This window comes from Psammomys obesus, unplaced genomic scaffold (genome assembly GCF_907164565.1).
Source record: "Psammomys obesus unplaced genomic scaffold, mPsaObe1.curated_primary_1811, whole genome shotgun sequence".
Classification (NCBI taxonomy): Eukaryota; Metazoa; Chordata; class Mammalia; order Rodentia; family Muridae; genus Psammomys; species Psammomys obesus.
Genome location: NW_026596152.1, coordinates 2,840,250 through 2,851,661, shown reverse-complemented (window position 1 = coordinate 2,851,661; position 11,412 = coordinate 2,840,250). Strand labels below are relative to the sequence as shown.

Here is an 11,412-nt window from a genome sequence, read left to right as displayed (position 1 = left end):
AGAAAGAAAGAAAGAAAGAAAGAAAGAAAGAAAGAAAGAAAGAAAGAAAGGAGAGAAGAAAGAAGGATGAGCCAGAAAATAAAAGTGGAGTTGCTGAAAGATAGTAAAGGAAACAGTGATGAAAACTAAATATCTTTTTATAGAAATTTGGCTTTCAAATTCTGCCAATTCCTTGCCTATTAAAAGACAAAAATCAAAGGGGAAAGAGCAAGAAAGACAAACACAAATAAAAACAGACTAACAAAACTACACCTCCCACTAATCAAATGACCAAGTAAAAAAAATGGTTAGTTGACACACAGGGCTCTCTGCTCAGAATACAGCCTAGAGGAAGGAATGATCTCCAAAGAAACATTAAGATTTACCAGTTGGGTTTGTGGTGTCAATAGCAATATTACTACCTTAATTTTGAAACTAACCCAGGGAAATGGGTAAATATGATGCCATAAGAGATAAGCTTTTACGGAAAGAGTAAACAAGCATAAATGTAAAGTAAAAGAAGGTAAGCAAAAATTTTCTAAATGTTTAACTAAATCACAGTTCTTAATATGAAGTCTTGATTGGGTGTGTTCATCTGTGCATGTGTGTGCTCATGAGCACGCATTCATGTGAAGAAAGAAAACTTTTTAAAACTCAGTGGTGCTGGAATTATGGGTAAAAGTCTGTGCCATGCAAGTGTAATAATATGAGGACCTGGGCTGAACCCACAGAAAAGCTGGATGATTGTTGCAAGTGTCGGCAACCCCAGCCCCCTGCGGGGAGATGGAGCGGGATAGGAGAATTCCCGGAACAAGTGTGAAAGCGCAGGTCAGAAGACAACCTTGGGTGCTGCATTCACCTTGTTTCCGATGGGGCCGTTTCCCGGCGGACTCCAGGCTGTCCCAGGAGCTGCTACAGATAGTGTTAATTTTATTTGGTTGGAATCACAGCAGTGCATCCAGGTGAAATAACTCCCTTCATGATATCTGATGAATAGTTAGCAGTGAAATCTCACAGTCTCTGAAGTATTTTCCAGCTTTTTAGAAAGATCTTGAAAGCAGTTTGCAACCAAATATAAATACGGTTGAATCTAGGTAGTGGATAATTTATTATTAACAACTGTATGCATTTGAATATTTCAAGATAAAATGCAAGGAGGTTACAACTAGCTTTTCAGGTGTTAATTACATTAAAAATTTAAATTTGTCTCTGGATTTAACACAATGAAACATTCTTGCGATAGAGTTTGGACGTTGTGACAGAACGTCTATAATAAACCATTAGAAGGAGGAACGACATATCTTGACTCGTGGCAGGGAGGGTGTGAGGGGGCGGAGCAGCCCACACCGTGACCGCTGGAAAGCCAAGCCAGCAAATCCGGCGCTGGCTAACTCTCTCCTCTTCCCCTTCATCTCCAAGTGTGTCCCACCTGGACTCCCAAACCCTGGGCTGGCAGAACCTGAACTCAGGGTGTGCCTCCCTCCATTTGTTAGTTCATTCTGACCTCCTGACAGCCAGACTTAACCAGCTCAGCTATGCATTACAGTTACATCCCTGGGCCAGTAAGATGGCTCCGCAGGTCAGGCCCGGCGTCAGGGACCAATACAGCGGAAGTTAGAGAACTGACTTCCGAAAGTTGTCCTCTACTCTCCTCACACGCGTGTGTTTCGTACATCTCACACACATACGTTACACACACACACACACAAATAAAATATATTTTAAATTATGCCCTATACAGTTCTACATTGTTAAATGTATACCGATTAAATTCTGTATTTGAAAATAGAAAGCACTTTATATAAGAATGAAAAAACAAAAACAGCCTGAAGTAAGATGAGATGAGAACCAGCCCCCACACTACTAAATAGAAACTGGTACACAGACAACTCCAAACATAGCGTTTGTGCCTGTGCATGGATGCCACACACACAGCGCCAAGGAATGCACTTTCTGTACCTGAGGATTCCCAGGGTGCTGTTAGCTCGGCATAACATAGTTTGCTTGCGAAAACTCCGGAGGGCAAAGGTTTACTAACACTGCCCTTTTGGGGGAAAACTTGCAGCCCACTCTGTGAAACACAGGTAAACGTGGCCAGAAGCTTTTTGGTTTTAAGTATTTGAATTCTTGGAACTATTTGCAGAGGGGTGGAGGTGGTACCCTTCTTCCCCACCTCCTCCCTCTGCAGGGGAATACTGCTTCTGACATAGAGTCTGGCTGTGTAGGCCAGCGAGAGAAGCTTCAAATTCAGGATCCTCCTGCTCACGCTTCCAAGCGCTGTAGTCAGGCACATTCCTCCAGTGTGCTCACTTTTCTAGAGAGAGAGCGCTATCTGTGTCTCCGTGTTCACTGACTTGGGGATGCTGTCCATCTGCCAGAGAATCGGACTGCATACAAGAATTACCCAGGGAAAGCCTGCCATCGGTGCTGAGACCCAGGCCCCACCGCAGACCCACTGACTCAGAAATCTTCATGTATTAAGTGTCTGCTCCACAGAAAACCTATTTTGCATATGCTAGGGCTTGGGAGTGGGATCTAATATTATGGCCACAATTTGTTCTCAATCAGTTTACAATACAGGATAGAAGATAAATGAATATTACAGGATTCATTTAAAGTATGGAATTAGCGTAACATCAGCTGTATGTGCCATAAACCAAGTAGTCTTAAGATAAACTACAGGTGTCACTTTGATCTCTTTAAGAGATGGGGCCTGTCACACAGTAAAACTGTATAGGGAACACAGTTCTGCCAACTCAGAACAGGAAAAAAGGCTTAAAAGATGGCTCCTAAGAATACCCTAAGATGTGAGAGTCCATTGTTAAGGCCATTCATAGGAACCTGCAGACTCAAGATAGCTGAGGGCATGGTAGCTCCCCTAGCTATAAAGAGAGTGAGTTACAACCTGAGTGAAATGCAGACCCTAGTGAGAAGAAACCAAATTATTAGCTAAGGAAAACTCATTGCCAGGGAAGATTCCATAGTGTGATCATCCTGGCGTGAGCATCCATTGATTAATTTATAGTTAGCCAGTTGAAAAACACAAGCCTTGCTAATATATGTATGTGTGTGTGTTATGTAAATCAAATAACTATGTAAAGGTGGAAGGAGAGAATTGATAAGAGCCCAAGGGAGCTGGCTCCAAAGGTATCATGTGTTCATGAGTAATACCTCCCTCTCTGCCTCCTCTCCCTCCTTCACCACCTGCAGTGGCCAGAAGAACTGACCCTGGGGTCATGAGAGTGGGAGCGCTGACCCTGCTTCTGCGGATGACGGCATTGAGTGGCCTAGCTGGACTGGTGCTGGAGAGTCACCCTGGTGGTGCAGATAAGGGAGAGCCAGCCACGGCTCAGCTGCCAGCCACGGCTCAGCTGCCACCCAGGCCCAGATCCAGGGCTCTGAGTTGGTCCACCCCAAAATCTACATCATCTGCAAACAGTTGGGGTGTGTGACAGGGCCTGCTATTCTGAAGCTGCAGGGTCTCCATGACACACAGCAGTGACAGGGTAATCAGGATGAGGATCCAATATTGATGGCGTTACAGAGGTCAGAGACCTCGAATCAGACCAGTGACTCACTGCAACGAACATTTGCAAGTGAAGACGTGTGGACAGAGGGATACACTGTGGGATACACTGTGACACACTACAGCTTCCACGATGAGATGTTTCTGAGCTTTGTTTTGTTGTTGTTGTTGTTATTTGTCTGCTTGCTTCCTTGTATGTTTTATTTGGGAGGGGGAGGGGGAGGTTGCAAGGGTGAAGGGCAGATATGAGGGGATAGGGAGATGAGTGGGACTGAGGTACATGATATGAAACTCACAAAGAATCAATAAAAAGTTTTTTTTTTTAAAAAAAAAAAAAGGAGGTAATGGCGAACTGTAACGGCAAGAGAGAGCTAGCAGCAGGGGAGCAGGGAATGGCACCCCAGGCAGTGACCAGTGAGTGACCAGCGAGCTCAAGGGCAGTGCTGGAAGAGTGAGTTCCGTTAGGATTTCCCATCTCTCCCCAGAAGTGAAAGTTTATCCACTCATTGACTCCAAGTGTGTGCTTTGCCTTCTGCCAAGGACATCCGTGCCCTCCTCCTCCCTATGGCCAGCTCCTCCTCACCCTCAGTCTCAGCCTGGGCAGCCTCCCCTGCCCCCACACTTCTTCAGTCAGTGCCCCCTTTGCTGTGGCTCTGAGCATCCAATACTTTTGTCCCGGCGGTTAATCACCCTTCCTGTGTGCCCCACGAGACTCCAGGCTCCTTAAGATCAATAGCTGTGTGTGAGGTGTTTCATTATGGTTGTAGAGCATGACTGAAGGGAGACGGGGGGACATACACATCTGTCTAATTCCTTCTCTTCCCAATACACTTGACCTTGAATGAAGGTGAGCAGGATTTGGACAGACGGGTGGCTTTAGGAGCCCAGTGAGACACTAGAGGAAATATGCTCCCAGACACAGCAGACTCCAGTCCTGGACGTGTTGCCAGGGACAGCAGAGACACAGATCCACAGCTGTCACCCCTCCACCATGAGAAGTTCCCCAAAGCTTCTCGAGACCAGGCTACCGGGCTTTGCTGAGGAAAGGAGTTTCAGGACTATCCAGAACAGTGACACAGAGTTGGGGGCTTTGTTAGAGATAGGTTAATACAGGCTCAAGCACAAGGGTTAACACGGAGGGGTGCACTGGCTCTCCAAGGGAGAGTGAGCACTCGGTTGACTTAGCATTCGCTCTATACACCCATCAGTGACCCTCAAGAGACATCTCAGAAGGTTGCTAAGAAAACTCTTATCCCCTCCCCCTCTTTTGTTCTGAGAGATACATGAGATGGTCCCAGAGACACCTTTCCTGAAATTATAATCTCATCAAATAAAATCAGAGGCTACCTGGGTTCCAGAAGGTGTCTAGTATCCACTCTCTCCCTGTACGTGGGTTTTCTGGTGAGATTCTTTTAGAAAACTCCAGGTTCGTGGTTAGCAAGGGAGAGACATTAATTGTGCTGGAGTTCTTGCTCCTGATGCTGGCAAAGGCTTCCACCAGATTCCACAGAGGTGGGGCTTCTCCTCCCCACCCCAAGCTCCTCATGTCCCCAAGACTGCCCCTGCCTTCCTATCCTGCCTCAGAAGGAAAATGGGTGGAGCTGGGCATTCACACACACATGCATACATACATACACACACACACATACACACACACACACACACACACACACACCTATAATCACAGCACTCAGGAGACTGAGCAGCAAGATCACCAGTTTGAAGCCAGCCAGTCTTCAAAGTGAGACCCTATCAAGAAGATGAGATGGGAGGAAAGAGAGAGAGGGAGAGAAGGAGAAAGTGTAGAGGAATCTGCAGGGTGACTTGTTCACCTACTCTGCGTTTGCCAAGCTGCTGGGATGGCAGCTGACTGAGCAGCTTCAGCTCTGGGTCCTGAACCCTGGCGATAGAACATAACTCCTGCTTAGGGCCTGCTAACTCTACGCCAGGGCTTCCCTAGGAAATTTATGTCTCTTCACTGCCCAAAGCCTCACACTGATCCCATGCAGCAACGATGATCCCCTTGGAATGATGAAGGGGGCAGAGGCGCCGAGAGTGAGATAACCTGTGCACATTCACGGCAGTAAAGGGGAGAATCTGGGTGCATGGCCAAGTCGGACCCCAGAACCTTACGCTGTGCTGTGCCCTTCCAGGCTCACAAGTCTCCAGCTACCATTGGATGTGTGTTTTGGAGACAGGGCTAGATAAGGAATAAGCAACCACAAGAATATCAGAGAGAAAGAGAGATGGGTACAATGGGGGAATGTGCTACAGTGTGCAGTAGACAAAGCCACTGGGCCTCTCTGAACAGAGCATGGGTCATCTCATCTCCTAGGAGACCACTAAACGGAAACCTGAATTCTGGGTTGTTTGGGGAAACTGTTTCAGAAGAAGGACACAGCAGGTACCAAGGCTGGGCACTTATGGAAGAGTTGCCGGAAGATTTCATGTTTCCTGGCTGCCAGGGGAGTTTCTGTTTGCATGACTGTGGAACTTTCCTCATGGAATCTGGAGAAGAGGTGCTAATGGAAGGTCTCCTGTCCCCCAAAGCTGGCCATCCCTGAGGCGCCCCAAGTTCCAGCCCGAGGCACTTTGTTGGCAAGCTGGTAGACTCACGTTTTGTTTGAGGCTGTGGTTCTCTGAGCATTCTGAGTCATCCTGCCAAATATCTGTGGCGTTCTCTTGCTTCTGCCAAGTCCCTTGAGCTGAGCAGTGTCTGTAGGCCCTTCCTGGGCTCTCTGAAAGTAAACAAGACTCTAGAGGAAAGGTCAGAACACACAGCCCCGCTCCCTAAGCCCAATGGAAGGTCTTCACCCTTAGCTAAAAAGCTGTGGAAAATCCCAGGGAAAGGGAGGTTTTCATTTCTCCATTTGGGGGCTCATTAGCATCTCTACTGTTTATTTAGGATGGGAAGAAAAACACAGAGGCCTCTAGATTTTGTAACCAACCATGATCCTCTAATGTCCATAGTATTTACACGTGTCTCTGAAGTCAGAAGTTCCCAGTGACTCAGACATACAGCCCTGCAAGGTACAGTCTCCCAGGGGAGATGCTGACCTGGGCATGCTCAGTGAAGCATCTTTCCCTAATGTCCAAGAGGTGGCGCCGTGAAGAAGAGAAAGCAAAAGGCCCTAAGCAGTCTGCCTCAAGACAGAGACGTGACAAGCCAAGTTCTGAGCTAGTGTCCTGGATCCAGCTGTACATTCTGAGTCTTATCAGCTTCTTTATCAGGAAGCGGTACATAACTGCTACCTCTCTTCTGTGACATGAGGGAAGACCGAGTATGTCTATGTGCGCAGATGATGAACTGATGAACAAATCACACAGCCCACACTGAGTGCTGTTGAAAATTGGCCACATCTACCCTAGAAGCCCCATTAAAGGAGGATCAAATAGGATACACAAATGAAACGTGAAAACTTGCCATAATCATCTGGTCTAGACCCTACACGCCCTAGACTACCAGAACCTATTGGCTGGATTTAATCGATTGGAACCTACCCCACACCTGAAGCATGTCTGCTTGCCCAACTGATATCTCAGACAACATGCTCCAACCAAGCATGTCACCATTGAGCCCACCCTGACATCCCCTAGCCGAGACCCTTAGAACTGTATCTGTCCTCTCTTCCTGCCTCCAGCCCCTCTGCTCATTAGCCAGTCACACTCACTTTCACACAGATCCAGGATCTGACCCTGCTTTCTACCTCCTACTTTCTTCCTAATTAGTTCACTTCTTCCCTGGTTTACTGCTAAGTCTGCTGGTGGGATTTACCTCACAGCTGTGGACAGCCTGGTTGTCATGTTTCTGCTCAAGATCTTCCAGGGGTTTTCTAAGGATAAGTGAGGGTCCTTCTGCGACCCTCCACAGAGGCTGGTGGGAACCGGGCTCCAGCTCTCTCTGCCCTCACCTCACATTGCTTCCCTTCCTCCTTAGCACCACTCGTGTTTATCCCCTCCCCTTCTTGGGGGCATGCTCCTCTCCAACAGCACGACACTGCTTGTTGTGCGCTCCCGAACACAACCCCCTCTTGGTTCAAACTCTTTATCATCACTCTCTTCGTCATCACTGAAGCATCACTTTGCCATTGACTCGTCCTTCAGCTCCCCATTGTCCCCAGGGCACCCTGTCCATTCATTCCGTCTCCAGCTTCATCACGTCTACGGTGTCTCACATCTATACTTCAGAGGGCGGCCTGTGACTATTGTCCGCCCTTCTCACTACAACGAGAGCAATTTCGGTCTGTTTGGGTCACCAATAGATCCCAAACATAAAAAAAGGGTGTTTGGCACACAGTGGGTACTTACTAAATATTAGTTCAACGGGAAAACGGGGATGAATGCTACCTGGCACTTGTGCCAGGCATAACGCTCTGCTCACAGCTCAAACCCGAGCTGGGAGAGTGTACAGGAAAGTGTCAAAAATTCTCACAAGTGCTAATGCGGAGACTGTGCAGGTACAAGAAAGTCCTCAGAAAAACAGGAGTCCATCGACTTTGAGGAAGAAGCCGGAGGAATTTTCTAGAAGAATGGGAAATACAAAGTGAAAATCGGAGTTCGACTTAGAGGCAGAGCCTTCAGAAGGTGTCCTGGAGAGAAGCGTGGACACAGGCTTAGGCTAGGGTCAGTGCAGCCATCACGAGATGGAGATACACAGCGGTAACGGGATGTGGACAGTGTGGTCATCTTGCTATCAGGACAACATAGCTATGGTCCCAAGATGAAAGAATGGGTTGGAATCCTTGTGGGAAAGAAAGAGATGTTTATGTCTCTCCTTTGGGCCATGAGGCTAACATCTCTTTTCAATTGCGAAATTGGTGTGTTTAACAGATACACAGGAACCCAAGCTTAATACCGCCCTCCAGAGAAAGGTGCAAAAGGCCCTGCACCTCACAAAGGAATGGGCCAAGAGACAAAGAGCTCTGCTAGGGCCGGAACAGGTGGGGCCGTACATCCACCATCCCATAAAGCCCTTGGCACTTTTCTAACATAGGAAATTGTACCCTACTTTCCTACCATGTAAGTTGAATAAAAATTAACAGAGATGGTGTCGGCCACCTGCAGCTGACTTACCTTCCTCTAAGAAAGGACCGTTGACCTGTCTTAGCTAGATCAGCTTATCTCCTGGCTGTTGTCTCTACGAGTTGTAAGTCACCACAGTCATGGTGGTGAGAAAATTAGACTTTTCCTGCCAGTCTGATATAGGCCAAAGTGTAAATCAACTATTTTCCTTTTATAACTTCTATTTCCTAATTTCTTTCCAGATACGGGAAATCTGAGGCAGTGGGTAAGGACCTAAGTGTCTGGTAACACCAGCTAGACAGATGGAGGAGCCTGGGAGCTATTCATTTTGACTAGAGGGGAAGAAGAGAAAACAGGACAGGATGCCAGACAAGTCACCAAGACCACATTGCAGAAGGTCACAGATACTGGTCATGGTTCTTGACATGGGAGCCAATACAGCCGCTAGCAGTTTAGAAAGCTTTATGGGAGTTCATCAAGGGGGTCAGGTTCGAGGCTATGGCAGTAAGGACACCAGGAAGCAGCCAGATGAGGAGAGGCTGCTGAGCTAACTCAGCACCATGGTACCATTGGGAGAGGAAAAGAAAGAGAAACTGGGTACCACCCAGATGACATCGAGTCAACACCAGGCCAGATAGAACATGAGGTCGTGTCGAATGGGGGTGGAGAGGAAAATGTCTGCATTTGTTTCTCTTAACCTATTTCCCTGCTTCTTTCTGTCCCTCAATTTCTGTTCCATTTGATATATCCATTCTACCTCCAATATTTTCTTTAACCCTTTCCCCTCTCTCCAACTTCTGACCATGCCTGAACCCAAACCAATAACACCTCTTTTTTGTGGACCATTCTGGTAGTCCCCAGACTGTCCCTTAGAATTCTCCTGCATCTCCCAATTTAAGACCCCCAGGCTTAAATGATGGCTTCCAAAACTACATTTCTCTTGTGCCCCTCTCATGCCTCCATGCCTCTGTGTCTTCATCGTTTTTCTCTACAGAGCAATCATGCACCACACTTTTCTTTGCAATCAGCACCCGGCCTCACTGTCTAGATCCCAGACAACCCACGAGTCCACTATCTGACTTCCTCTGTGCACCATAAACTCACTCTCGGAACCCCACCTTAAAGCATTCATCAGCACCTCTCGGTATTTGGGAGATTCCTTCCAAACCCTTCCATTGCCTCCATGTTCCCTTTGGACTCTAGAAATCCATTTGGATTCTAAAATTTAATGCAAAAGATGTATTGAATGAGAGAGTCAGTTCCCATGTTTTACAAATCAAATTCCATTCAGTACACTCTAGAAACTGGAACCCCAAGTTTAAAATGTGTCTGTAACTCACTTCTCGGTAGCCTTGGGCTCAGGATTGCTTTTTTTTTTTTTTTTTTTTTTTTTTCATGTGATGAAATAGATCTATACATTTTAACTACTGGGAAGGAAATGAAAAAGTTGGAGGTGCTGTCTGTTCATCCACCATGGAGGACCTTGTGGCAAATAAGGACCTAAATGATCTAAGGGCATCAAGGGTTTCAACTTTGGACTCCACTTTAGCACTCATTTCTGAAGTGCCTACTAGGTTCAGGTTCTGTCATTCTTCAAAGTGACCTTATGAGTTAATCCACTTTACAGGCATTCTCCGAGCTCCTGATTCCATGGTCAATGCTCTTCTCACAACTCTCTGAGCTGGTTCCCATGAGGACTGTTAACATGAACCTTTTAGAAGTCTCTGAGTCTAGAAAGCTCTTTAGTATCATCCCATGGAATTGGGGAAGTCAGACTCGGCAGCCCAGAAGTCAGACTCAGTCCCTCTTTCTACACTTTGGAATTTGGAGGGTATTTCTGGAATGCTCTAGGCTGTGTTTTCTCTGTCTGGAAAGTTACTGAATCCTCCATCCAAGTTCCATGGTTTAAGAACACCATTTTAGTGGGACTCCTTTCAAAGCTGATTAAAGCAAGGCCCAAAATCATTTTCTCTATACAAGAAGTCATATGTTGTATAAGGAGAAGCTTCTCATTCTTTCTCATGTTTTTGTCCTCCCAAGACCAAAGCTGAAACCCTTGCATTCTTCTTACAACAGCCAGGTTCTATGGGAGCTGAATCTGAACTCTAATCTATACTTCAGTCCAAAAGTACTATATAAGTGGAGCCAACAGAAGCCTACAAATTATAGGAAGAAAAAATGGGAAAGAAAGATACAGTTCAGTGACAGAACATTTGTCTAGCACGTGTGAGACCCTAGGTTTACTTCCCAGTGCTTAGAAAGAGTGGAGGCAGAGAAATAAGATACAATACTGATTAATTGTACAAGTACACCTTTAAGAGGCATGAGGGCTTGGAAAAAGCTCTCGGCTGGAGTCCTGCCGAACTTCCCACTGGCTGCCCTACCAGGAGGCTTGTCCTTCAAAGAACTGTCAGACGTGGGTAAGATGAGAGCCATTACCTTCATTCCACCAAGGCAAGTACGAAGGACAGGGAACAGAGACATTTCCAGGAGAAGAATGAGGCCAGCACACATACCGATCGAATGTTCCATTACAAAATATTCCTGTGGGGAGAAGAGAAGGCAGAGTAAATGCCAGTGTTCACACACAGGGTCTTTGGGTTGAAGCAGATTCAGAAGCTGGGAGCCCACTTTCCAGTCTTTGGATAGCCTTCTCTCTAGAGTAGTCAGGAATGAAGAGTGACTGAAGAACACGGAGATGCTGAATGTAGCCCCAACTGGACTCCTATCAATGTATGCACCAGGCTAATTTTGCTTTGTTTTGTATGAACTGAACTCTTCCAGAAACTCAGGGTCATGGGGGAAGATGCCTGGAGGTCCAGCCAGTGACGTGTGTGCCATAAGTAAATGATTGTCACGTGTGCACCAATTTAAGAATAGAACAC

General features: G+C 46.6%; 1 protein-coding gene across 1 annotated transcript in view; it reads right to left on the bottom strand.

Annotated features, from left to right (window-relative positions):
* Nucleotides 1-11,412, bottom strand: part of Glp2r (glucagon like peptide 2 receptor) — a 55,306-nt gene that overhangs the window by 36,444 nt on the left and 7,450 nt on the right. Inside the window, exons 3-4 of the mRNA XM_055594365.1 lie at nucleotides 10,967-11,071; nucleotides 6,122-6,243 (exon numbers count right to left, since the gene is read on the bottom strand). Of these exons, the coding sequence (XP_055450340.1) occupies nucleotides 6,122-6,243; nucleotides 10,967-11,071 (227 nt within the window). The remainder of the gene's footprint in view (nucleotides 1-6,121; nucleotides 6,244-10,966; nucleotides 11,072-11,412) is intronic.